This window comes from Embiotoca jacksoni, unplaced genomic scaffold (assembly GCF_022577435.1).
Source record: "Embiotoca jacksoni isolate LCO1_2020_lvr unplaced genomic scaffold, fEmbJac1.0.p SCAF_8, whole genome shotgun sequence".
Lineage (NCBI taxonomy): Eukaryota > Metazoa > Chordata > Actinopteri > Embiotocidae > Embiotoca > Embiotoca jacksoni.
The window spans coordinates 9096782-9124016 of record NW_027185436.1 but is presented as its reverse complement, the minus strand read 5'-3'; the positions used below and the strand labels follow the sequence as shown (position 1 = coordinate 9124016).

The 27235-nt window shown below is 39.8% G+C and overlaps 1 protein-coding gene across 1 annotated transcript; it reads right to left on the bottom strand.

Annotated features, from left to right (window-relative positions):
- Positions 1-315: 315 nt before the first annotated feature.
- On the bottom strand, positions 316-26615 carry pgm5 (phosphoglucomutase 5). Its single transcript, XM_069139091.1, has 11 exons — positions 26018-26615; positions 24186-24348; positions 23886-24032; positions 23473-23598; positions 23180-23370; positions 20738-20892; positions 14023-14138; positions 10803-10938; positions 9852-10035; positions 5078-5215; positions 316-1271 (listed from the first exon to the last, which is right to left on the bottom strand). The coding sequence occupies exons 1-11, from the start codon at positions 26273-26275 to the stop codon at positions 1182-1184; spliced, it is 1704 nt and encodes a 567-aa protein (XP_068995192.1). The 5' UTR covers positions 26276-26615; the 3' UTR covers positions 316-1181.
- Positions 26616-27235: the final 620 nt, after the last annotated feature.

The window sequence follows — 27235 nt, the reverse complement described above, 5'->3', positions numbered from 1 at the left end:
CAGTGTTTTATGAGTTCCTGCTCTCTGTGTCTTATTCTGACAGTGTAAAGATCAACTCTCTTCATTTTTTATCTCAATACAACCGCTTCAACACATTTCAAACTCGGTTCAAAAGCAGGTGCTGTGCTCGACAAACAAAAGCCTTCTTTTTCCTCTTGGACGATCAATCGCCACCTGATGTATGGTATCAGCACAATATGGTACTCTTAATTATGAAGAATTTGTTTAATTAAAATCCAAACATGCTCAAGGGCAACATATCTGACTCTGATGTATTTCTATGTGTTCCCATTAGACCGGTCCAATTCATTTTAAAGAGGCAAACATTACACACAAAAATGTTTATTTGTATTTAAAAAAAAAAAGATGAAATAATAGATTCAAATATGGTTATACAGCATTACTAGCTGACAAATGAAAGAAGACAAAAGGCCAAAAAGAAATATCAGTTTAGAGTATATTTTTCTTCTTCACTCCTCATCTTGCCAAGGCAGCTTAGCTATTTTACATTTTGAATACCCTGTCCTTAAGTAGTAAACATAAGTGTGATTACTTCCTATTTCTTCATAGAACAAGATTTAACCTCATTTTATATCAAACATTGCTACTCTCTTCACTTTGTTTTATTAATTGTGGTGCAATGCCTGTTATAATTTAGACTTTGATTACTCCTGCATGAAATGGTTGAAAAATATTTTTTGACATCTGAGAGGACAGATAGAAGCAATATGAGAAGTGAAAGGTCCAACCTTTATATAAAGGCAGCATGGTGAATAAAAAAAATGGACACCACTGTTTGGCTCCCTCATTCAATAGGTCTTTATATGAGTCAGTCTGCTCATTCATCATTTGTTCAATGCTTACATATTTTTTATTATTCATCCATATAGCAAAAAATTAAATAGCCTTCCTGGTTTAGATATATATCCAAAGTTTTAGTAGCTGACAGATGATGGTGGTCAATAAACAACAGAGACAACTGTGCAACATTAATTTGGTTTTTGAGAGATAAACTCTGTCAGTAAGCAGTTTAATCACCATTTAAAGAAAAGTAAAAAATGAGGCCGAAGCTGCACAGAGATGGGGTTTTATAATTTGCAGAGAAGTACAGGAGTGGATATTTTTCTCTGTGTGAGCAGGTAGATGCATGTTTGTGTGCGAGTGTGCGTTTTCCTGCTCGCTCATGTGATGACATTCGGGCCACGGCGTCCTGTCCTCTCGTGAATGTTTGAGATCTTCAGAGCGATGGCAATGAGAGGACCCAGCACCACCTGCAGAGAGAACGAAAATGGATCACAAACCAAGATGATGCCGATGATTCGAAACTTCAATTGGTTCACAGTTGTGTTTCTAAACGTTAAAACTAGGCTGGGAGGTAATCTGGAATTTTAAGTGCAACGAGGAAATCAAGCATGCATGTTTGTTGATCTCACCTTAAATATACTTTCCATGAAGAAAACTGGATTTTTCTTCATGGAAAGTTACTGGGAGGCCGAACATTGAGCCTTTCACAATAAATGACTGTGCTTAATAATCATTTCACTGGCCTGGTCTTTGTATGGTTGTTCAACCCAGCACATAACAGATAGAGAAATCATGTGAGTTTCGACACGATGTAGTTAAACAGATACTAAAACAGATTCCAGAGCAGATAACCTAGTTAGACTTATGTCATCCGAGACCTTTAAAAACAGTTTCAACGTGAATGTCAACAGGATTTTTACTGGCTTGTAAAACAGTTCTTGTTACTTGCTGAAGATAATTCATGGAGAAAATGCATACAAAGGGATCATTTGAATGAACTAATTGTGAAGATTTTCGGAGTTGCACAATGTGATGGTTTTAAACTAGATAAGGTACAACAAAATATTTGGAAACATTTAAAATTGTCTTGATAAAAATCTACAAAATCTGAAGAATGAATAAAGACTAAAAACAAAGTGTGCAGCGTGTGCTGTATATGAATATTTTCATTTTGCACGTGCACAACATGCTAGAAATATACAGTGCATCCGGAAAGTATTCACAGCACTTCACTTTTTCCACATTTTGTTATGTTACAACCTTATTCCAAAATGGATTAAATAATTTTTTTCCCTCAAAATTCTACACACCATACCCCATAATGACAAAGTGAAAAGTTTGTTTAAAATTTTTGCAAATCTATTACAAATAAAGAATGAAAATATAACGCGTACATAAGTATTCACAGCCTTTGCTCAATACTTTGTTGAAGCACCTTTGGCAGCAATTACAGCCTCAAGTCTTTTTGAGTATGATGCTATAAGCTTGGCACCTATTCTTGGGCAGTTTCTCCCATTCTTCTTTGCAGGACCTCTCAAGCTCCATCAGGTCGGATGGGGAGCGTCGGTGCACAGCCATTTTCAGATCTCTCCAGAGATGTTCAATCGGGTTCAAGTCTGGGCTCTGGCTCGGCCACTCGAGGACATTCACAGAGTTGTCCTGAAGCCACTCCTTTGTTATCTTGGCTGTGTGCTTAGGGTCATTGTCCTGTTGGAAGATGAACCTTCACCCCAGTCTGAGGTCCAGAGCACTCTGGAGCAGGTTTTCATCAAGGATGTCTCTGTACATTGCTGCATTCATCTTTCCCTCCATCCTGACTAGTCTCCCAGTTCCTGCCGCTGAAAAACATCCCCACAGCATGGTGCTGCCACCACCATGCTTCACTGTAGGGATGGTATTGGCCAGGTGATGAGCGGTGCCTGGTTTCCTCCAGACATGACGCTTGGCATTCAGGCCAAAGAGTTCAATCTTTGTTTCATCAGACCAGAGAATTTAGTTTCTCATGGTCTGAGAGTCCTTCAGGTGCCTTTTGGCAAACTCCAGGCGGACTGTCATGTGCCTTTTACTGAGGAGTGACTTCCGTCTGGTCACTCTACCATACAGGCCTGCTTGGTGGAGTGCTGCAGAGATGGTTGTCCTTCTGGAAGGTTCTCCTCTCTTCACAGAGCAACACTGGAGCTCTGTCAGAGTGACCATCGGGTTCTTGGTCACCTCCCTGACTGAGGCCCTTCTCCCCCGATCGCTCAGTTTGGCTGGGCAGCCAACTCTAGGAAGAGTCCTGGTGGTTCCAAACTTCTTCCATTTACAGATGATGGAGGCCACTGTGCTCATTGGGACCTTATATAGACGGTGTGTGCCTTTCTAAATCATGTCCAATCAACTGATTTTACCACAGGTGGACTCCAATCAAGTTGTAGAAACATCTCAAAGATGATCAGTGGAAACAGGATGCACGTGAGCTCAATTTTGAGTGTCATGGCAAAAGCTGTGAATACTTATGTACATTTGATATATTTTTTTTTTTTTTCGTTTTTTCTTTTTAATGGATTTGCAAAAATTAAAAAAAAACTTTTTTCACGTTATCATTATGGGGTATTGTGTGTATAATTTTGAGGAAAACAATTAATTTAATCCATTTTGGAATAATGATGTTACATAACAAAATGTGGAAAAATTGAAGCGCTGTGAATACTTTTCGGATGCACTGTATATGTAAATATATGATGACATGACTCAGGAGTTTTGTGTTGTGTTATTTTTTAGCACTTGATTGCACAAAGTTGTGAGATGGAATACAATATACATGCACATTATATACAGAAGCATACAAACTCGACTATGATGAAAAGCTACGTGAGAAAAAATATATATATATGGATTTTAATGATGGCTAGTAGGTTGCATTCAAACACAGACAGCCTGTAGTGTTTGTTCTTGGTTTAGGTTGGTGTATATAAAAGTATAAAGAGTCCTTCTAATCTAGCTGAATAACGTGATGTCTAATCATGTATTTCCTCCCTGATAATTCATACGTGTCGGGTAAGGAGAAGAATGATTAGATGCTGAATTTATGATCAAATGATAGCTGATCTACACGTTCAGTCTAGGGTTCACACAGGGGGAATAAGGATATTAATATGACACTGCTAAAAATGACACAACTTTATTGAGGCAAATATAGCAGCTAAAACAGTTCAGGTTTGCTTATTACTCATCATCAGGTCAGCTCAGGTGATGTTAATTCTGTGTCCAAAGACATTTTGGTCCATTCTTGATTTTCCTGAGATACATTTTTTTTTTAAGTTAAATTTGAATTTGTGACATCACTTTTATGTTAAATAATAACATAGGTGTTGAATAAACTAATGGCTATGCTGCCCCATAATTTTTTAGATGTTCTACCTGCATTTTACTGACAGATCAGTCAACTTTGATGCTTAAGTTTATTATTTTTATAGCCCTGCCAGCTGAATATATGAATCACTGTCTTTTTTACATGTAGATGTAAAACAATATGGCATGACTGTGGTCAATAATCTGAATTTTTTTTATTTATTTTCAATGACATTGTCTGGTCAAGATGCCAAAACTTAATGAGGTTGTCAGCAGTGACGGCAGCTTTACAACCCTTGGTATGTTTAAAGTACACTATCTATCCCAACATCCATAACCAACCTGGTGTTCCTAATCACTCCAAAGTCTACAGGTCAATCAACTTTAATAGTATCACTTGAAGTCAAACTCCACAATCATGAAGAGACATTTCACGAGCGCAGGCTGAATGAGCACCATCACTGTGTTTTCTCCTTGCTCTTCAATCCAATACAAAAGTACTAGTAAGATAATTCTGTTGTTGAGTAGACATGAAGGAAAGGAAAAGACAATTTTAGACCAAAATCAAGAGTTTCCCAACACCCAAAAGATAGTCGGAACATTCTGTCTATTTTATATATACTGTATATATATATATATATATATATATATATATATATATATACTGAATAGTTTCACGATAAACCATCATTTCTGTTAGTGTCTGAAATCATGGAATACAGCTCTTTTTAATGGTGGTAAAACTGTCTGAACACTGGATATCAAAGGATTCACGTTGGGTGAGTGTATGAGCGGTTAACAAGTGATAATAACAGAGTACAATTTAGGAAAACATTTTAGGTCTTCCCATGTAAGGTGAGACGTAGGGGAGACATACAAATGCCTGTGCACACACACACACACACACACACACACACACACACACACACACCCTCTGTACCTGTGTCTCTCTGCTGTGCCTCTCGGGGTCTCTCTCAAAGCTCTCGGCATAAATGCGGACGGTGGCCCCCATCCCTCCACCGCTCCCGCTCATCCGAAACACCAGGCGGGACGCATCAGAGAAGACGATTCTTAAACCCTAGAAATAAAATTTAAAAACAAATTTTTCTTTATGGAGAAATTTGATTCTTTTTCAATAATTAGGATTTCATTTTATTTTTAAAGTGTTGAAATTTATGACAAACACATATCACAAGTAAACATGGCTGCAAGAGATGCTTTAACAAAGTATTTACTTTATGATAATGTGCGACAGAGAAAGTCTCTCACATTATTCAAATGCCCAAAGCATTTAAATAGAAATGGTATTATTTAATTAATTATATTAGCACCACGTACATAGCCAAGCACAACTTAATTTTACATACCTTGTAAATATAAATCTTAAAGTCTCAAACCTGTAATATAATCCCACTATCAATGTGCAGTAATGGAAAACCTCCACTAGATGTCAGTATCATTGTTGTTTCGTTGGGACTGTGTACAAACTGGATCTCTACTGCATACAGAATACTTCCATCCATCATAAGATTGACTATATAGTTGCAGAACTACTGCCGTGCTGTATGAACTCCAGCCCTAAATTGATTTCAATCATTTTGAAAATCATTTCAAACATTTTGTTCGGTAGCTCGTGCTTCCTCAGTACTCTGAGAGCAGTTGTTTTTTAAAAGCCTGACTGAACTCTGCTCTTGACTCTTTAAACTTCGCCTGAGCATTTTCAGCAAAAACAGGATATTGTAGCATGGGGGTAACCAACTGCATCTCCTGCTGGCTGACATGAGGAAGATAAGACTCTTTGACTAATGGATGTGTGATGACTCTTATCTGTCCGAAATTCCACTGTGTCTCTTTCCTTATCCCATTAGAGTAAAAGACAAGCTCGGGGGAAAAGACAGCAATATGTTTGGAGAAAAATCAGAATAAGAAAAATGTCCGTATGGTTTTAATAAAAACTCAACCTAAGTACTTTTTAGAGGATCCAATTACCTCGAATGACTCTGCTGTTATATTTCACAGCAGTGTTGTCACCATATTCCCATGTCAGGCCTAAAAAATGTCCTATGTGTCTAGATATTGACAAATATGATCTTTTAAGTACAGCCCACATGAGTGGTATGAACAATTACCAAAGTAAAGGTGAAGCAGATGCACTGCCCCAGTAAAACAGTAACCTTGTTTCAGACCAATAACCTCTTCAAACTGTGACTCGGCTTCATTGTTTAAAGCTCTGGACCACTCGCCTCTCTCCTAATCTGACTCTGGCGAGGGAGGATAACATGTCAGAGTCCAAGAGAGGAGAAACAGCGATAATGAGAGATGTCCCTCCGTCCGCCCGGCAGTCTGTCTGTCTTTCTATCTGTGAGTGCGTCAGCTCATCTCTAACAATAGAGAGGCAGTTATCAGAGGGCTGACTAATGCCTGTTAAAAACACCATTGACTGCAGAGCTCAGAGGCCCTGAGCGGAGCACATACCAGCCATGTATGAGTGTGTGCCTGTCTGTATTTATCTATCAATTCATTTATCCATAGGGCTATACCATCTAAAGGTGTTTAGTGATTTTGGAAAGGTCTCTGTGTAAGTGCTAACCTCCATCAACAACTTCCACGCAAACTCTTTTTGCATTCTATAATTGTAAAGGAACAATCTTGGAAGTGCAGAAAAAAGAAAACAAGTTAAAGTACCAATACAGCAATGTAAAAATACTCCATAACAATTAAACGCCTGCATGAAAAACACAACTTTAGGAAAAGTAAATAAGTATTTTCAGCTAAATGTAGTTAAAGTATATTGGTTTGGTCCCTCTGCCTGATATATTATTATAAATGACATCATTAGATTATTAATACTGAAGCATCAGTGTGTTGGCAGCATGTTACCGTTGTAGCAGCTGTAGGTGGAGCTAGTTTGAAATACTTTATATCCAGTTTTACATGCAGGGATAGCAGATAAATCTAAGGTGTTGTCAGATGATTACTGAGAGAGGAAAGAAGAAAAAAAAGTTCTGATCCACAAATCTGTTTTCAGTTTTTGGACTTTTTCTCTAATCTTTAAATTTTTAGTGAGATATTAAATCATTTGAACTTGTATTGAAATGAAACGTGACAAGTTTTGGGAATAAAAATCCCGATTTGTTGAAAGTGTCAACTCAGACATCTGAAATGTGACCCTGACAACACACTGATTTGTGTAAGACAAAAAGGTTTGAGACAACTGGTTACATCTTCAACAACGTATTGTATTTTAAAAGCTTGTTATTATCCATTGTGTCAAATATTCGTCTTCAAAGTAACTAAAGCTGTCAAATGAATGTAGTGAAGTTGAAAGTATAAAGTAGCATCAAATGGAAATTCTCAAGTAAAGTATAGCGCAGAAAAGTTATTCTTAAATACAGTACTTGAGTATATGTACTTTGTTACTTATCACCACTGTGTGTAAGTAGGCTACACTTTACAGGACAAATTGGTGTGAGATTTGTTGGCGGGTGTTTTATGACAAAAGCATGAGAGTTGGCTAACATGATGCAGCTAATGCTATAGCGAGCTGGAAAGACAGCCACAACTGGCCTTCACCGAAGCTAAATTTACATTATTCCCCCTAAGCTGTCATCTGTATGTACAAAATAGCAATTTCAATGCACTCTTGGTAATTTATTTAGTCATTTATTACACATAACTAAATGAAGCAGTTGCTGAATCCAGCCACCTCAGGCAAAACAGATGCATTTAATTTCTAGATAATACTGTAATAATCATTGCTTACTATATATATATTTTTTTTTATCCATTATATTAATTATCCAATAGCAGAAAGGAGTATCTACGTTTAGTGCACAAATTCGTCCATGCATCGCTATCTATCTGATACGCAGACAGTGTGGCATGAATTCAGTAGCCGACTACAAAAGGCTGCCATGCCACTGCTGTGTAAATCCCTCAAGCTTTGTCTTGTGTGTTTGAGTGTGTTTGTGTCTGTCTGCCAGCTTCTCCCCCTTCAAACACACTTGTAGAGGAGAGACTGCATATGAGACGACAGCTGATATAATTCTGTCCTGGGAGGAATGTGCGCTGGAATAACACTCACTGGGGTTACTGGGATGCTTAGGATTTACCAGTATTTTGGGGTGACTGACTAACTAGCTGTGGACCTGCTGTATCCGTGGTAACACGGTGGAGTATTCACAGCAGGATGGCGAGAGACATCGTCCCTCCCGTTACGCTCTTTAAAATACGGTCAGGTGAAGTTGATGGAAAAAGGCATCGGCAAACAAGTGTGAAAACGGGCAGGCCAGGAAAGGGTATGCATGTGCTCACGCATATGCACATGGACAACTGGACGGACGTACACACCAAACTGTGCAGTGAGAGTGTGTGTGTGTGTGTGTGTGTGTGTGTCTGCGGTATTAGGTGGGGCACAAGGGAAGGAGTGTCGACGCCAGGGAATGAGTTTCCACACATTTCTGGGAAGAAGAGAGGAATCAGCTGGGTAAACTTCACAGGGAACGAGGGAGAGAGAATGAAGTGAGGTTATACCGACCGAGCGAGTTATCAGTGTTTGTTGGGATATGTGCTTTATGTAACGTGTGTGTGTATACATATGTTTATGATTTGAAATGGAAGACAGCCTTTCAAGTCCAAACACTGAAGATCGGTGGGTGGTCTGGCTCCCCAGACGCTGACTACAGGTGTATGAAAGATAGCAAGAGAGTGTGTGAGTGCGTGACGTCTTCAGGCAGACTTGACCACGTGAACTGAAGTGAAGCAGCTTTTGGGTCATACACCCTAGTCTCAACTCAATCCAATGTTTGGTTTGACCTACATTACTGAATCTTATGGTTCTTCTTTCCTTTCTTTGGGCAAAATGTGACGCAGAGGCAATGTAAACAGTTGTCATCTGCTATCTTGGTTTTTATACTTCAGTTTGAGCCTTTCACAGCCAACTAGATTTTTGCAGCCAATATGATATTTAGTAAAAACAAGAATACAACAAATATTCTTTTCTTTTCTTTAAATAGTGATTTGTTTTCTTTTTTTTGAAAATTGTGACCAGGGATGCAAAACACTGGATTTTTTTTTTTGACCATATTTTCCAAATCTTTTGGCCGATTGCACATGCAGATAACTACATTGTAAATATGTAAATATGTGCTGGACAAACTATGATCACAATGTTTCAAAACATATGTTTGCATTTCTGTACTGCGGTCTACTGTTATCAATACTGATATCGGTCTAACACTAGGAACATTTCTCGTAGTAATTACCAGTTAATGTGTGAATTGTTTAGAATTTGAAACACTTTGAATTTGCATCATTTTGACACCAGGTGAAAAACCTCTCACAGTGAAGTATACATATACATATACAGTATAGCCCAACAGTAGTATGTTAGCATTGTGTTACAGGAGATACATATTGAAAATATAAATCAAACTCTCATTTAACGTTTTGTATTCCTCACTAAGTAATTATACATTTAAAAAGCAGACGATATCTTTTAATTATGGCCTAAGTAGTGATGATGCAGCCAACACCCCAATTAGCAAATGAAAAATTCCCTTTTAAACAAAATCTAGATCTAAGATCTAAAGTCCAGTTACAAAAGAACTGATTGTTCCATCCTCAAATGTTCAAACTAATTATTATGGAAATAATAATGTTTTCTTCAAAACCTGTCGTGCAACTTCCTGCATTTACAGTCTTCTCCCACTGACCTGGTTTCGAGCCACCGTTCCATCCACGGGGTCAACGTACTCGAAGTTGTCGGCCCTCTCCACGCTGTACATGTGGTCCCCTACAGCGAACTTCTGGCTGGTGAATGCTTTGTCTGAGATTACTCCCTCTAGATCCCTCATCAGGTAAAAGGCTGCCCGAGGGTCCAGACCTTCATAGTCAAACCTGACGATCACAACACACACACACACACACACACACACACACACACACACACACACACACACACACACACACACACACACACACACAGGCAATGAAACCATGGTTGACATTATAAGGCAGCAAAGGGAAAGCTTGGTGAGGAAGCTTTTTTTATTTTTTTTATTGTATTCTAATTGATTTTCTTCTCAAATAACTTTTGGTTGCTCATCAACTTTGATAAGTCATTAAAGCCAGTTTATGGTATTACCACGCTACTTAAAAGGGCCCTAAACTGCGAGAGAGCAGCTTTGCCAGTGTGACTGATGTATTTTTTTTTTCAAACGATGACACGTGTTTGTGTTTTGCAGACTTTTTGAGGGTCTGGTCCGTGATGTCCTTTCCATCTACGTGTTGTGGGAAATGTGCGTCAGTTTAGAAAAGCTCTCTGTGGGAACATAAAAAGCTGCAGCAACTATCAGTGGGAATATTAACTGCAGCAACTATCTCTGCGTGTCACAGGGGAGAGGTTATGTAAAATATTTAAATAAGAACAAGTGACAACCAATGAGAAGGGCTGGAGGAGAGATGGATGAAAGTTGAAGGCCAGGGAGACATATTTGGAAGAGAAATGAGGGAGTACTATCGAGTGACATGATGTGTTCACTCAAACATGGAAAAAGCCATGATGAAAACAGGAAAACTGGGACACAGGTGGTCAGATCAATGGGCAGACATATGGATGGAACAGCTGTCTGATTGTATTTCAGAAAGATTGCTTGTCTGGTTACCTGCAGAAGTAGTTGCGTCCAAACTTTGCCCAGTGCTCTCTGACAATCTGCTCCACACTTTGTTTCCTGGCTGCCATGATGGACAACCACACCAACACCGACCACAGGCCGTCTTTCTCACGGCTGTGGTCCGAACCTGGAGGAGAAAGAAAACAAGCAAAACACCACAACTCTTGATAAATTGAACCCCAAACATAGATCTGCTAATTTGATTTTGGTGCCGTGCAAGGTATCCAAAAAGTTTTAGGAATCATGAGAAATACATTGGCAGCCCTTCAGCTTAGCTTAGCACAAAAGCTGGAAACAAGTGGAAGCAATTAGCCTGGCTCTGTCAAGAAATCGTCCAACATTTAAATTCCCGTAAGATGAACAAGACATAATGCAGCAGTTAGTGATCTTAACAGATGGTTGTCTGTGGTATGTTTTATCTTTAGACAGCGTCAGTCTAGCTGTTCCTCCCACTTCCAGTCTTTGAGCTAAACTAATCTAACTGTCTCCCAGCTCCACCCATGTTGAAGTTGTATTGATCATCTAACTTTCAACAAGACTATTTGCCAAGATGTCAAACTATTGCGTTAAATGTCAAAGAAATAAATTCGAGCTGGAGACTTTCTTCAGAAACCTACATTGTACTTTAAAATACTTAATTGTCAATTTTACTAATAATGTAAGAACAATAATGTAAAAATTAAAAAATGTAGTTTATGTTAGTGTTTGAATCTACTGCATGTAACAGAAGATCAGGAGGAGTGTTTCGGGTTGTAGAGGTATCAAACTTCCACACGCGCACGCACGCACGCACACACACACACACACACACACACACACACACACACACACACACACACACACACACACACACACACACACACACACACACACACACACACACAGAGAGGACCAGATCTCACCCCTAAGTCTTCACTGGGGAGCCATCAGGCTGTTCGCAAAGACAGCTGCATGCATAGTAAAAGTATCTTTTAAAGTTAAGAATGTGTTGGTGATGTTTGTACAACAAGAGCTTAAAGTGGAAAATGGACTGAGCTAGTAGAGTATAATTTAAGTTGTATCCACACATATTTTATAGAACAGAGAGAAAGAAAAATCTGAAAATACCCTGATGTCTTTATATTGTTTTTCCCAGCAAACACTGAATCTAATAAGTGTATTTTGGAGCTCTGTGTCCGGCTTCTGCAGTATTCCAGCTGCTTGGAAACTGACACCTGTCATCAACTAATCCCTGCTTCACTGTCTGGCTCTTTTTGTCTGTCTGTTACTTACCCTGAGAGAGAGAGAGAGAGAGAGAGAGAGAGAGAGAGAGAGAGAGAGAGAGAGAGAGAGAGAGAGAGAGAAGGCAACTGAATTGGTCACCTAATAAAATAGATCTAAGAGTTGTACCAACACAACACAACCAGGCCTCATTCATAAACTCTCAGTGCTCCAATCTGCCACTCTACAAACTGTTGGCATGATTTAAAAGTGACCACCACAAGATTATTTAGGTGCAAAATTATATAACAAGGACATGCTATGAAGTCAATGCTATACATATGTGTAGGTGTCCCAAGGACTTATGTTTTCTGACATTGTTGGGGAAAATATAAAAAAATTACAAGTAGAAAATCCCTCGAACATTTCTTACATTCATTTGGTTTTTTTAATGTTGTTAAACACAGATATCTATGAAATATGTCTCGTGTACAAAGCAACACAAACACAACCTGCAAAGTTTGACTCAACTGGCTAAATTAACACTGTTGGTTGTGAGACTTAGTAAAGTGCAGGAGTGGCGTACAGCTCTGATGATTTATAATGCAAGGCTCCCTCTGAGCTTTTTGCCTTACATGGATAGACAACTAGTAAGCTCCCATAGTCCTCTGTGCTCCCTCAGTCTCTGCTCCTTCCCTTTCTCTCGTCCTCGTCAATACCTCTCATATTTGGACTCTCACACCATCCTCTGCTCTCTTTCCTACAATGTTCTTTTCTCTCCCGTTCAAATCCACTGACACTTTGTCTTTCCTGTGCTGCTGTGTTTCTAAAAAAGTCAGCGATATCCTCACCAATAAAGATAGTGATTCACTCAGGTGAAAAAAGTAGAGAGGAAAAGAGGCAGAAAAGTTCACAGCTAAATAATGACTAAACTTCGGGTGAGATCAGATCTGTGACGAGACGGACAGAAAAAGGGAACGTCAGGGAGTGGGAGGGTGAATATACAGACGCAGAGAGAGGGAGAGACAGCAAAGGCAAATGAGCGTGTGTCATTTGTGCATGCACATTATTTATATTTTCTGACCATGTATGTGCTTGTCTGTGTTTGCATTCATAGAAAATATCGCCACTGGAGGCCTGTCGGCATGTTGCAGTGGTTCAGGGAGCCCCTGTCTCCTTTTATAGCAGAAGAATGGGGATTATTTACACATGCAGTCAGGGTCACAGCCCTCTCATCTATTAGTCGACTCTGACTGGAACTACAGGCAGTCAGGATGCACTGCTTACAAATCTAGAGCTGGAATAGACTGGAAGATAAAGCAATAGGGAAATTGTGAAAAAGTTTTCACCTTTAAAGGAAAATGAGGATTCTACAAAAAGATTTGTTGTCACTCCCATCAGTATTATCCCATTAAAAACATTTTTTTTTTTTTTAACAATGTTGGGACACGTTCATTTTTAAGATCTAGTTAAGATAAAGGTCCTATATTGTACACTTTTCCTGTTTTATATTTAGTCTCGATAACCATGAGAAAATATTTTAGTGTTTTTTAGCAACATGTTCCCAGATTTCAGTGATTATATTAGAGATTACCATAATTATGTTGGACAACCCTAGAAAAATAAGCCCTAAATTGTGATAAAAGCTATTTTCCCTTTACTGTTTGAGGGAAGGTTGACTGGACAAACTTGTTATTTAAGTGTTACAGCCAGTCCTTATTCACAGCTACAACAACAGCTGGCTGGTGCAGTCCTCCAGCGATGGCCTTGATTGAAGGCACCTCAACAACAGTTGCGGCTGACTGGAGGGGATTTCTCAGTAACACATGCACTAAAAGTTTCCAAGCCAGTCCAGAGATCCAAATCAGTGACCTTCTCTTCACAATCTACCAACCTGTACCCCTTTAACTTGTATTCATTAGATTTAAGTATTAATGGCATTCAGCAATCACATATATGTTTTTATGAGCGGAGTGTTTGGTTTTTGGATTGTGAGTGACTTATATCATACCTGTCCCAAAGCTCTCCTCCCCGCAGAGAGAACAACGGCCAGAATCCATCAGGTTCCCAAAGTACCTCCAGCCTGTGGGAGCCTCATACAGCGCCAGTTTCATGGCTTTAGCCACCCTACAGACACACAGAGCAGGAAAGAGAGAAACAAAAACAGAGTTTTTACTTTTTGCTCACAAACACACTTTGTATTTATCTCTTTCTAAAATCTAACATCAGCCTTTTCCAGTTCTGATACAGAGATAAGCTTACACACAAATACTCTGACCTTTGAAATAAAGCAAACCAAATGCTGTATGACAAGCGTAATCTGCCAGCAGCTCATCCAATAACTTAATAAGGCAAAGGCAGCAGGAACAAAGTGAGTTAACCTTTTAGTTGATGCTCGCTTTGAACCTGAGCCATGTACTCGCATAGTGAGAGGAGGAGAGGGAGTGTGTGTGAGTGTGTACGTACGTGAATGCATGTTGGGGTCGTGGGCAAGAATAAAGGTGCAGACAGTACAATATGTGGGAAGTGAGGGAGCATAAAGACAACATACAAGAGTGGAAAAGAGCAAAGAGAAATTCTTATAAAACTTTTCAGTGCAGTTACAGAAGAGTAATTACAGTGATGTAATAATAAAGCAGCACATTTGGACAAAAATAAAACTGAACATAAAAATCAGCAGCTATTAAAATCATCCGACTCTGCATTTCCCCTCAGCGCTATGGAGCAACTTTTGGTTTTATGGCCCACAACTGCTTTAGTTCGCTCACATTGCTCGGGCTGCAGTTTCCAGTATGGAAGCCACCTGTTGTCTGCAAAGAAGCTCTGATAAACACTGTAGACTACTTGTCCAGCACCGAACAACAGACGGACAAAGATAGCTGGAGCAACTAAAGAGCTATCTATTTCCTTTAGGAGTAGGTGGAGGCCCTGAAAAAGCAAAAACTAGGACGCAATCATTAGGTTTAGTTTGTAGTAAGAGCAATAAAAGATTTCGTATTTTTCTACAAGAATTATACTCACAAAAGTGAGGAAAATAAAATGAATTGGAGAATGTTGTTTGTAGTGAATTTGTTGGCGGTGGACTGTACTCAGTACTTCTAAAATCCTGATAAATGGCCCTGCTGCTCCTGGAGCAGGAGTTGTGTACAAAATAAGTTTGTTTTTGATTTTGACCCAACAAATACTTGTTTCTTACGTATTTTTTCTGCATCCAAATGAGTTTTTAGAATTTCTCCATCATCTATTGCTATTTTGTTCCATTATCCTCACATGAACATGGAAAAGCTGTACCAAGGAAAGTGGAAACTTGTTTGTTGAAAGACAATTGCTGGTCACTAAAGGGGGATGTTCCCGAGGACAAATACAGCCAAAATCATACACTTGTACATTTTAGAAGTAAGTTTGTACATATCTTAAGAGTAACAGCCACATTTAGGATTAACTAATATTCACTCTATTAGTTAAATACGTATGTATTTTCATTATTTATTCATTTTTCAATTAAATACAAAAAAAATAATTCTAAAAACAGATTCAAATTCAGTGTAAAAAGAATAATAAGGTCCACCTATTGTGCTTTGAGAGACAGGTAAAAAGTAAAAATGTTGTTGCCCATATGATCGTTGCCACATCCTTAAAATCATCAAGTTCTAACATTTTCTATGCATTACAGTGTAAGATACCCATTTAGCTCTAAGGCAATAAACAAAAAGACAAAACAACATGTTTTAACAGACAAAAGTGAGAAAATCCCCTGAAGAAGAGAAGCTTGTGGAGCAGCTGAAGAGAGGAAATCAGGACTTTGATATTGTATTACAAAGGTTACCGTTTCCAGCCTGCAAAAAGAGATGTTTAGCTTGCAGCAAAGAGGAGTACAGTGTTTTCTTCCTGTTGCCCACAGACCGCTCCTTAATCACAACATCATCCACAACTCCTCAGTGATCACCGCAATATGTAAACACAATTCCCAGCACTCAGCTGAGAGATGCTGGACAAAATATTAAAATCAACACAACAGATGTTGCTGCTGAAGAAACAAAGATCTACACATGTCAATCTCAAATGCTTGTACTATGATGCTGTTGAAATTCACAATGCATTATATGGGAGTGTGGTTGGGTTACAGGGTTTTTAAGTGGTGGTATACACGTACACATAATCATCATGCACATAAATAAACCCCACAGTGCCCCTCTACTGCTGTTTACATGAGGATGAGATGAATTACCAAATAAGAATAAACCAGTTTTATTCCCCTCTGGGGAAGCAAGCAAGAGCTGGAAAGGAAAGCCTGGCATTCCTAAAAGAAAACAGAAACTCCGGCGAGTAACTTCTGACGAGTTTTTGACGTTTCCAATGGCACGTCCTCGGCCAACATAAGCACTGAAAACTGACCGCAGCTGCACTCAGTTTTCAAAGAACATTGGACAAAACAGTGTGAGAATAGTGAGAATCGTGTTTTCTCAAGTTTGATGAGTGCATCAGCTGTGCTTTAACTGAACAACACATATCGATGCATAGCCTTTATAGGAAAAAAATAACACTCAGCATGGCCTTTTCCATACTTACTCGTGATATGACATGCTTCAAACAATATCAGAAATAAAGTACTGTCTGCTCAAGCTTCTTGGAGTCAAGCAATGGAAGCAAATATATACAATCATACAGGAACTGAAAAAGTATATTTAAACATACAGTACACAGTGTATGCCTCAGTGGATGCTTTGCCAGGACAGAAAAATGCTGGCAGATGAATACGACTGGAGACACAGGGAATAAACTTGGAAGGTTTCTATTTAGGGCTGAAATCCCCCCATGGGTGGGTGTGACATCTCAACTGTGAGGCTCCAAGTCCATCAATGTCCATTTTCTCACAGTAGATGAAGACTAAATGTGTTGGCAAGAGCCTTCATCAAATACAAAGCAAGTTCAAAGCAAAACATTGCAACAACAAGGTTTTTTTTCTGAAAATGCCACAACCTTTAAGATGATGAGACGCAAACTGCTGTTTAAAAAAAATCATCATCACCACTACCACTGCATGTGAATACTTTCTTTAAAGTAGAATTCCTTATCATAGGTTAGGTTGGATAAGTTCCTGAAATACATTTTTAAGGGTTCTACCTAATAGCAGAGTGGTTGTTGCATACCACGAGCAAAAATGCACTCAGCAGCTGATTCCCCCGGTTTGACCCCCGGCTGCTCGGACCTTTACTGCATGTCACTCACCTGCTCTCTTTCCACCCTCATTTACTGGAACTATCAAATGCAAAATGCTAAGAACTAAATACATTTCACAGATTTCTATTCAAGCTGTATGTCTAGACTCTTGTTGCTTTTACCTTTACAGTCTGTCTTTTCTTTCACCTTTTCTAATATGCATTGTGCATTGAAGAGGTCTTACCTACAATGTATTAAAAAAAAGCTTCAAACTTGTTTTTTAGGGTTGAACAATACTGACTCTGCTGACTCTCGATATTAAAATAAGACCTCAAAGAAAACACCGATCTCCTTTCTTTTCGTTCCCTTTTTGCCTTTGTACACATCAGTCCTCACATCAGTAAATAGAACGAGTGATGATGATGAATCATTCTCTACATCTGTGGGGTGAAATATTGCCAGCTTTTGGCCCTGGTTTGATATTTTACCAAACATAGCATCCAGTGCCCTTACTCCTCACCTCCCCGTCTGAAGAGAGCTCAGTTTGGATTTAAAGGCTTAGCATGGCATTTAGACAGAAAGAGCAGCATGGTGGAGCTTTACTTGAGTTTGACCTGTATAGGAACCCTTGGTGGCCAAAACAAAAATTTAAATCTAATAATTCAAGATGTTGCCATAGACATCAACACTAAAAACAGTTAAAAAAAATTAAGAACTTAAAGTTAAGGAGATTTCTGTAAGTGGTCATAGCTGTTATCAACATTGTTTTGTCGAGCCAGTATCCACATACTTTTCTGACATCAGCTGAGACGTTTTCTGTGATTTTCCAAAGCTGTGTCAAAAAGATATTTACCATCTAATAATAGTATAACAGGGGGAGAGTGTGCTTGTTGGGTCAGTGTTTAACTTGGCTTCCGTCCGCATCTCATTTCCTATCAAAATATTGTTGTATAATACAACATGTGTGCCTGCATTTCAGTTTTCTTATTAACCTTTTTTAGCATCTTTGTCAGGAATACAAATGAACTAAACCTTGGAAACAATACAAAGACACACAAGCACAGCCCTACCAAAACTGGTGTAGCATGGTCAAACAGAGCGATTGTCTAAAATCAATCCTAATGTACTCTATTACAGTAAATATATATACAGTACTGTGTAAATGATTTAGCCCTTTTAAATGTTAGCATTCTTATTCATCAGGCAATACCACAAGTAAGGCGTCCCAAACTCTTTCTGCAGCAAGACAATGACCCCAAGCATAAAACCAGAGAGCTAACTTCTTCCACAACAGTCATTAATACAATGAAAATAAAAAAATAAAAAAACAGTTTTGTTAGTTGCAACATTCAACATTTGACCTCTCTACTTTGTAGTGCTAATCAGTGACTCAGTACAAGGACTCCTACTTCATCCTGGTAACGGGCGCTCCAACGGATCAGCCCTCTTTTCTCCCTACATCCTCCCATCCCTGGAACTGCTGAAGGAGAGGCAGATGTTTCCTTTACCGCAGTTTCTCTCCCATTTTCCTTTCCTCCCTCGCTGCATCAGCCTTCACTTGGTCTTTGCACAGAGAAACACATGCACCCACGCACACAACGCAAACAGACGCCCTCAGTCAACCCAAGAATGATAGATTTAACACATGCAGCTCCCGCCTCCTGTCCATCTGAGTCCCATCAATTTCCTCCACACAATTCTCTTTCTCTCACTCTTGTTTTCCCTTTGTCCCTGTGGACATACACGGTATATACACCATCACATTTATCAAGGCTTTTATAACACAGCCTGCTTGACTATGCATAAACACAGCAGGGAGGGTTGCTCAGTCTAAACACTCAGGCCACACACTCTCCTAAAAAGGCCTACACTTGGGCAGGCTCCAGGGTCTAACATCACACTACTAAGTACCTCAACACTTCCTGGGGTTTGTCAAAGACACGCAGATATGCACATCAGTGTCACGTTAGGAACTGAAGTGACATTTGTGAAGCTAAGAGTTCAACAAAGTGACCCTGTCCTGCAACAGTGTCAGTAATTATCAGTACGTGATCATAAAGGAAGTATAGGTGAGACCATGAGACCTCATACACTGGAGTACACTGATGAAATTGTGTTTAACATGGAAAAAATAAAAATCTTATACAATGTAATTTATTTCTGACAAAGCTGTTTGGAAACCCAGAGGATGATGGATACAGATATCATTCTACTTCTCAGCAGATTGCACATCTGACTTACAGTTTCCAGGAAATTAAGTGTATCTATCATGAATACAAAAAGAACAAATGCTGAGAAAGCAGACCAAGAAGAAGAAAAAGGGGGTATTTTTTAGTATTAACGAATAAAAAGTCTGTTAGTGTGTGTACTGCTTAAGAGGTCCTTGGCTCAGGGTTGTAGTGGGACATGTGACACTTTTATCTCAGGTCTCAGTCACTTCGTGTGTGTGTGTGTGTGTGTGTGTGTGTGTGTGTGTGTGTGTGTGTGTGTGTGTGTGTGCCTGATAAGGCATGGCTGACATGGGAGGCAGTCTAAGCAAACCTTTCAAGCGGCTCTTTCACTGTGATCATTACCATCACCATCATGAGACACAGCCTTAGGCAAGTAATACAGTAATACACACACGTGTGTGTGTGTGTGTGTGTGTGTGTGTGTGTGTGTGTGTGTGTGTGTGTGTGTGTGTGTGTGTGTCTGCGTGAGCACAGCTGGGTTTGTGGGAGTTGCTTCACAAATAAAGACGTCCAATAACTCTGTGACGTAACCCCCCATTTCACATATCTAGGCATCACTTGTAACTGTGAAACCCAGAGAGATCAGGATTGGCAGTGAGGTCACTTCCTTCATGTCTGCCAGTGCTAACACATAGCAATCCACACGCTCACTCTTCCCCTGTCCTTCTCACACACTAACACACTAACACACACGTACACACACAAGAAAGACTTATTAAAATCTGAATAAAAAAATATGTTCCATATTTACATATTCAATGAGCTATTACATAACTAATTTTGAATGTGTTGAATGGGGTCTACAGGTAGTTTATGGAGAAAAGTTACACTAGGATCAAATCTATCAGAGCTTGGTGAGTGTGCTACTTTGTTGAAATATAAATACACATCGTCTGAACTAACTATAGTTCATCTTTTCTGGTTCCCTCAATGTACATAGTGACATGCTTCCCTTAAGAAGCGTTCTGCTGAAGCCTCAGTGGGGTTCTCCTTCTGGAACAATGTTAACGGGGATGACTTTAGCTGTGATCACATCCTCTCATTCAGCACCCTCTGCTCGGTTCTAGGCTTACATAACAGACAATATTTATGTGTGTGTGTGTGTGTGTGTGTATATGAGGAAGGCGTGTATGTGATCTCACAGTCTTATTCATAGCGGGTGGTGTCCCTCTCCAGAGATCGGGCTGCTGCAGGAGTTTGTGGAAAGAGACTAGCGGTGTGACAAGACCTCTTAGTGTGTGTGTGTGTGTGTGTGTGTGTGTGTGTGTGTGTGTGTGTGTGTGTGTGTGTGTGTGTGTGTGTGTGTGTGTGTGTGTGTGTGTGTGTGTGTTGTACCTGTCAAGGGCAGTACTGGTGGCCATACTCCGAGCGAAACCTCTGACGCCGTGCTGTCTGAAGTAGGGGATGGTGGAGAGGTTTGCAGCCATGATGGCCACCGAGTCTGACGGGTTCACAAAGAAGCCGTTCTCTCCAAGGACCATATAGCGGTCCTGACAACATCACATCATATAGTACAAAGTCAGTCTCTGGTGTTTAGTTATAGTTTTAAATGTAATTATGGGAGGAACTGGAACTTGACTGATTTACTTTTATATTTTGCTTATCGTCAATACAGACCAAAATTGTTGCTGAACAGAATATTTCTCCTCTGTGCCATAAACCTCCTTTGTTGTCCAAAAACCCGCTTTAATGGTAAAATGTTGTTATTAAACCATGGAAATAAGTTGTAAAAAAGTATGATGATGAATATAATAAATTCATGGCACTTTGACTGCAAATGTCTTCATAAAACATAACACATATGAGCTACAAATAACTGTGAACTACTTTCTCTTTTCCTAAAAGTCTCTGTTACTATTGACAGTTTCAGTTGCAGTATGTAACAATGAGCCCAAAAAAGAAACATTCAGTCATTAAGATTATATCTGTTGGTGCTAATCGCTGTGAAGACACTCATCCTTGTGGGAGAAACAGAGTAGATATGATGTAATTCTCCTGATGTTAAGCTAAGTTAGTTAGCAAAGGGTGTGTGTGTATGTATACATGAGAGATGTCTGTTGGATGACATTGTGGAAAAAGTGAGCTGCTGGTTGGATCATCATGTATACACTATTATTTAACCCACGTTGCTTTTCTTACTGTTATCAACGTGCAAACAAAAACATAAAAAATAAATAAGGCTCTCTCTGGTATCTATGGGTGGAGTCGCTATCACTTGGACTTACTTTTTATAGTGAAATAAAACTTTGAATGAATCAATTAATGTATTGTAGAGTGACTTGTCATAACTCAGGATGCTTGATTTAAATATCATAAAAAGCATCTATCTGACATAAAGCTTTCATAAACCAAGTGATTTTCTCAACAGATTATGCTGAATGGTGCAAAACACGTGAAGAGACTATAAATATTAAAGCTTTCAAACTTTTAAATCTGTTCTATTTTTGCAGAATTAAACCCTATTTTACATATTTTGATGGAACACAATGGGGTTCATGAAGTAATTCGGCTCTTCTTCATATCACAATTTTTAAGTCAGAAAGATATCCATCAGCTCCAGAAGTGCAAACTGACCTCAGGTCTTTTCATGCATCTTTTATCTTTGGTGATATCACTATAGTTTATTTTGAATATGCACAATCGTGCAGGATTTAGCAAAACCTGTACTGATAAGTGGAGGATATTTAGTCCCCCTTTAGAGAAGAACTGCTCAAATTGTTCTGTAGAAACTTCCATCTGTGAAGCATAGTTCCGAATAAAAGTCCTAAAAGATCTCATTAATGTCTCTTCTGTCTGTAATTATTTCATAGTAATAATCATTATGATGAGTGTTGTGAATAAATGGAATTACAGGCAATTTTCTATGTTTAGTTGTTTAACCCTGTGAGTAAATAATTGATCCATTACAGTAATAGTACTGTTTTGTGCCACAGAGGGCAAAAAAGCTGTTTACTGGTAGAATGCCGTTCCTTTCCAACCTTCAGGTGTTCATCTTATTCCAGGTTATTTGATCTAGTTATTGAATATACTGGGGCTTTGGATGTTTTAACTGTTGCTTTAATCTAACTGTTTCAACATTGAATTAGGCATCCCCTCAGGACACATCCCAGACAACTCCAGGCTCAGAGACAGATGTGACGTGACGTCACCCGTTGGTTTGTGAATTGCAGCTTTGAGGCCTCGACTTTAGCATTTCTGCCGTTGCCATCTTGTTATTTTGGAGCTGGAATGAACCATATTTGGATGAGCTAGGGACGAGCAAGGTTTGGGTCTGACTCTATCTGACTGGGAACCAGAGGACACTACGCCCCGCCCATTTATAGTGGAAAGCTTACTGCACCATAGGCCTGTCAATCAAACTGGCACGCCTCCAAACATACCACTCTTTATGGCTTATCTAATTAATGATGAGATTATTTTCAGATGGACAGGCATAACCCTGATCAGAAGGAGTACATTTAGCTAATGACACCACATTGACTTGTGGAAAAAACAATTTGACTTTGTATTTCAAATGAGAGGTTGAATGGAAGTCTATAGAGCCAGAGCCAAATTGGAGACAGCCCCTAGTGGCCCGCAGTAGGATTGCACTTTAAGGGACTTCCACATCGGCCTCACTTTTCAGACCTGGAAGCTACGTCCACTTTTATATAGAGTCAATGTTGTGTACCCAATAATAGTCTATGACTGATTTTCTGAAACAACTGAAAGCATAATTTTGGAATAATGGATTGTGCAACACCATTTCTGGAGTCGGCTTGATCACAAATGCCTTACCCCGTCTGCGTCAAATGCAGCACCAAAACCAAAGTCGCCTCCTTTCATGGCATCAACCAGAGAGGTGGCATAAGTCAAGTTGGGCTCAGGAGGTCGGCCACCAAAGTCCTCCAGAGGGACACAGTTGACAGCAGAGTTAGCTGGGGCCCCCAACTCATCACACAGGATCCTACGTACATAGGGGCCCATCACTGTAACACAACAGGAGAGGAGAGGAGAGGAGAAATTAACCAAATAATCTTGATTAACATTAACAGCAGCTCCTGGGTTATAAAACGAGATGATGAACTCACCTCCATTCATGGCATCTATGTGTATCTTTAGCTGATCTGGTCCTGTGAGCAGACTTTTAATGGCGCTGAAGTCAAAGATGTTTCGCAGCAGTTGTAGATACACTTCAACAGAGTCTACAATCTCCACTGGGAACACACAGGAGATGTTATTAGTACTGGATGACCATATGGTTCTTATACTATGCATTAAAGAAAGAAGGGTTGGGCAGATCCCACTAAATGTCCACCTCATACTATTGTGTTTCTACATCATGAATCATTTCAGATAATATAGGAAAACAAGAGCGGCACTGCCAGACATTCAGTTCTAGAGGTACCCCACCGTATTACACAATATTCATGCTCATATAAATTATTGATGAATTTAAAAGAATGCAGTAAAAGGTTTGAAACAGCATGCATAAGTGATGTACCTCTGAAAGGTTTGAACTTGTTCTCAAGATCAAACTCTTGTCTTCCCAGCCGAGAGAGGTCAATGCGCAGATCCGGGCAGATGGCATACTCCTCGAGCGTTCGGCTCACCTGGTAGATCCTCTCCATCACTGTGTCTGGAGATGGGCCTGCCAGTTGGATTAAAAAAGGCATTCACCAAAGGTAACCCACTTTAGCATTTATTGGTGTCCTGTAAAAAAAACCTCTTTGACTTACACATGGTCTCAAATTACCTTTGACTTGACACATTCTTTAACAAAACAGTTTTTCTCAAGTCTCACCTCCATTGGCCACATTGAACTTGACTCCAAAGTCTCCGCCGGGGCCTCCAGGGTTGTGACTAGCTGTGAGGATAATCCCGCCAATGGCCTTGATCTTCCTGATGATGCAAGACACGGCAGGGGTGGATAGGAGGCCGTTGTGGCCGATCACCAGACGACCAATCTGCACAGCAGATATCAATGAGGAGCAAAGTCAGTTGTACATCACTCAAGGGTGTTATCCGCTGTAGTATCGAGTTGTAATGTAACTTCTAAAAAAACAACAACACTTATTTCTCTCTGGGCTGACCTAAAAAAAGTTCAAGAGTTTAACTTGGACTGAAAGCAACCCTGGCCCAAAGCATCTTGTCATTCTACAGGTGACTAATTGACCGCCCACTTTAAAAAGCAAATGATCTCCCCCCTTAGGGCGCCTAAATAACAGAGCTGCTCTCTCTATTTATACTTTGCTATGCTACTTATAAAGTGGTAATACCACCAGCATCCCATAATTCCCCTGCATATCAGCCACTCAAAATAAAAGTGTCCTCACTGGAGAGGAATTCATTCTCTTAACATCCGGGATGTTTCATGTGTATGAAAACAGACAGAAAAGACAAGAGCAGGAAATCCCAAAGAAATGCAATCTGAACGGAGAGTACATTCATTGCATGCAATGTCTGCGAGTGTTGTCATTATCCTTATTTGCCATACAGTGTAACAGGGGATCCCCAGTATGTACAGTTTGGCCCTGGAGAGATGGAAGAATGAGGTGGGGGTGGGGTGGTGGTGCTGGGCCAAAACGTAGGCAGGAAAATAGAGCAGGATGGATGGAAGTGCTGATAAGGCTGACATCAGGAGACATTTGGCTGGGCCAGCAGAAAAATGGACTGATCTCAAAAACAAATTATATTCCCTTTAGATTTTCCTTTGGAACCTGACCAAACCAATCACCGAGATCACACAGCAAGCAATTTAAAAAAAAAAGAGCTATGTAGATTTTCCTCTTCTTCTATTTCTCACTCTGTCTTCCTATTTTTATTTATCTGATGCTGACATTTTGAGATCAGACACTTTTTTGGATGGGTTACAAGTGCTTACCATATTAGTGCAAATATAGAACAAGTAAAGCAATTGTAAAGTTCTGATTTCATATTTTTACATAAAAACTCTAAAGTCTCACTGTTTTTTTTAAGAGGCAGAATAATCTCTGCTGATAGCAAATTTGACTTAGAAAATTCTAGCAGGCTATAACCATTTCTACCAAAGTTCCCTTCGACACTTATTAATGCAAAGTTTAGGTTTTCTTGTGAGCCCTAACTATATGACTTGCCAGCATTAGAAGAGTGATTTTTTTTTTTCACTTCTCATGCTTATCTAATCATTTTATTAGTTTTAAAGATCAAAAGGTGTAGTGAAGTATTTAGTAGAAAAAGCTACAATTAGAAAAAAGTCTGAAAAATAATCCTAATTATCTGTTGCCGAATTTTGCTGTTTTATCCACTAATTATCCTCCTCTTTAGATTGATCCTGCGACCCCTTGTGGGGGTCCTGACCCCCAGGTTGGGAATCCCTGCGCTATAGAATGAACATAACAATATTGTGTTAGTTATTGGTCATTGCAAAATAAGCAGACTGATAAGTAGGCCGACTACAAAAAAAAAATTAAAAAAAATAAAGTGTTTTCATAAATGTTTATTTGTACCAGTTACTGAATAGGACGCACCAATGTAAGCTTATTAGGCATGAGACAAATGCAATGCTGATAATCTACTCGATTAAAAATGCTCCCATCACGCTGATGGAGGGGAACACATGCGTGACAGCCTGGTGAACGACCCCTCCCCTCTTACCCCGTTGGCAGCTGCCATCTGCACTATCACCTCGATGGCAGCTCGGCTCAAGTAGCGGCCGTCGCTGCCCACCACCATGGTGCAGCCCTGTCGATCCCGCAGGTCGACGGAGGACAGCACGCTCTGGATGTAGTTCTGCAAGTAGTTCTTCTTCCCCTCGAACACCGCAGTCTTCCTCCGCAGCCCGTTGGTTCCGGGCCGCTGGTCGTCGAAGGGGGCGGTTTGGACCGTCACCACCGGGATGGGGCTCGTCTCCATCCTCCAAGCCAGGGCCCAACGGCACGACGCCGATCACACAACCTGAAGTTAGGTGAAGAGTTTGGTACCGGTGTATCCGACCACAGAGTAAAAGTAGATGTAGTGAGGCGGATTGACAGTTCAAAGTTGGAGCTTCAGCCTGTAAAGTAAAGTTAAGGTTGCTCGTCCCAGCCCAGGAGGACAGCAGTGACAGCAGCCCCACACAGAGATGAACCGGCTACAATGACAGCAAACACCCAATCAAAAATAGTTTCACCTCGAAGACTTTATGCATAAGCCAAGAGAGCTGCATTTCAGTACTGACTGAGATTTACAAGTAACCTACACTCTCCTCTGCTGTTAGTCAACTCCCTCTTTTCCTAATAAGCCTGAACAACTGACTACAAGAAAAAAAAAATCAGGGAGGGACTGAATCGTCAAGGCCCACAATCAGCTGAGCCTGAGGCCAAAAATAGATATCTGACTGATGGCTGAGGGGGAATTGTGTCGGGGCCGGTCTGCTGCAACCGGACACTGCTAGTGTCTGTTCTGTCCACACGGCCCGGTGTGAAAACACTGACCGGGACTGTAGCCAGTTTATACAACAGAAAAACTTCACTCATTAACAGCAAAGTGTCCGTTTTTCATTTGAAGCACATATTCTTTCCAGGATCTTAATCTCTCACTCTCTCCATCTCCCCTGCAGATTATCCACGATATATTTAAGATATGATCGTCTTTTTCATTTAAAAAGTATCTGCAGCATTGCAGTAATAGCGTAAGTATTGGATTGCCCATCACAACAGGTCAACTTTGGTCTGCATGATTTCTGTTCCAATATTTTGGAAACAGTGCGACCTTGAGGCGGTAAGGATGAACTAATATTTTTGTATATTTGACAAAGCGCATGCAAAATCAGTCCTCCAAGACCTTTCAAAATATATATATTTTTTTTAACATCTGACCTAAATTTGGACAAAA

Bases quoted from the DNA above. Each gene is read 5' to 3' on its own strand.
- pgm5 (XM_069139091.1), bottom strand. From the start codon at position 26,275: ATGGAGACGAGCCCCATCCCGGTGGTGACGGTCCAAACCGCCCCCTTC. The intron at 20,893-23,179 runs GTAAGGCATTTG...TGATGTTGTCAG, and splicing joins CTGCATTTGACGCAGACGGG to GACCGCTATATGGTCCTTGG. The intron at 10,036-10,802 runs GTAACCAGACAA...TGTGATCGTCAG, and splicing joins GGACGCAACTACTTCTGCAG to GTTTGACTATGAAGGTCTGG.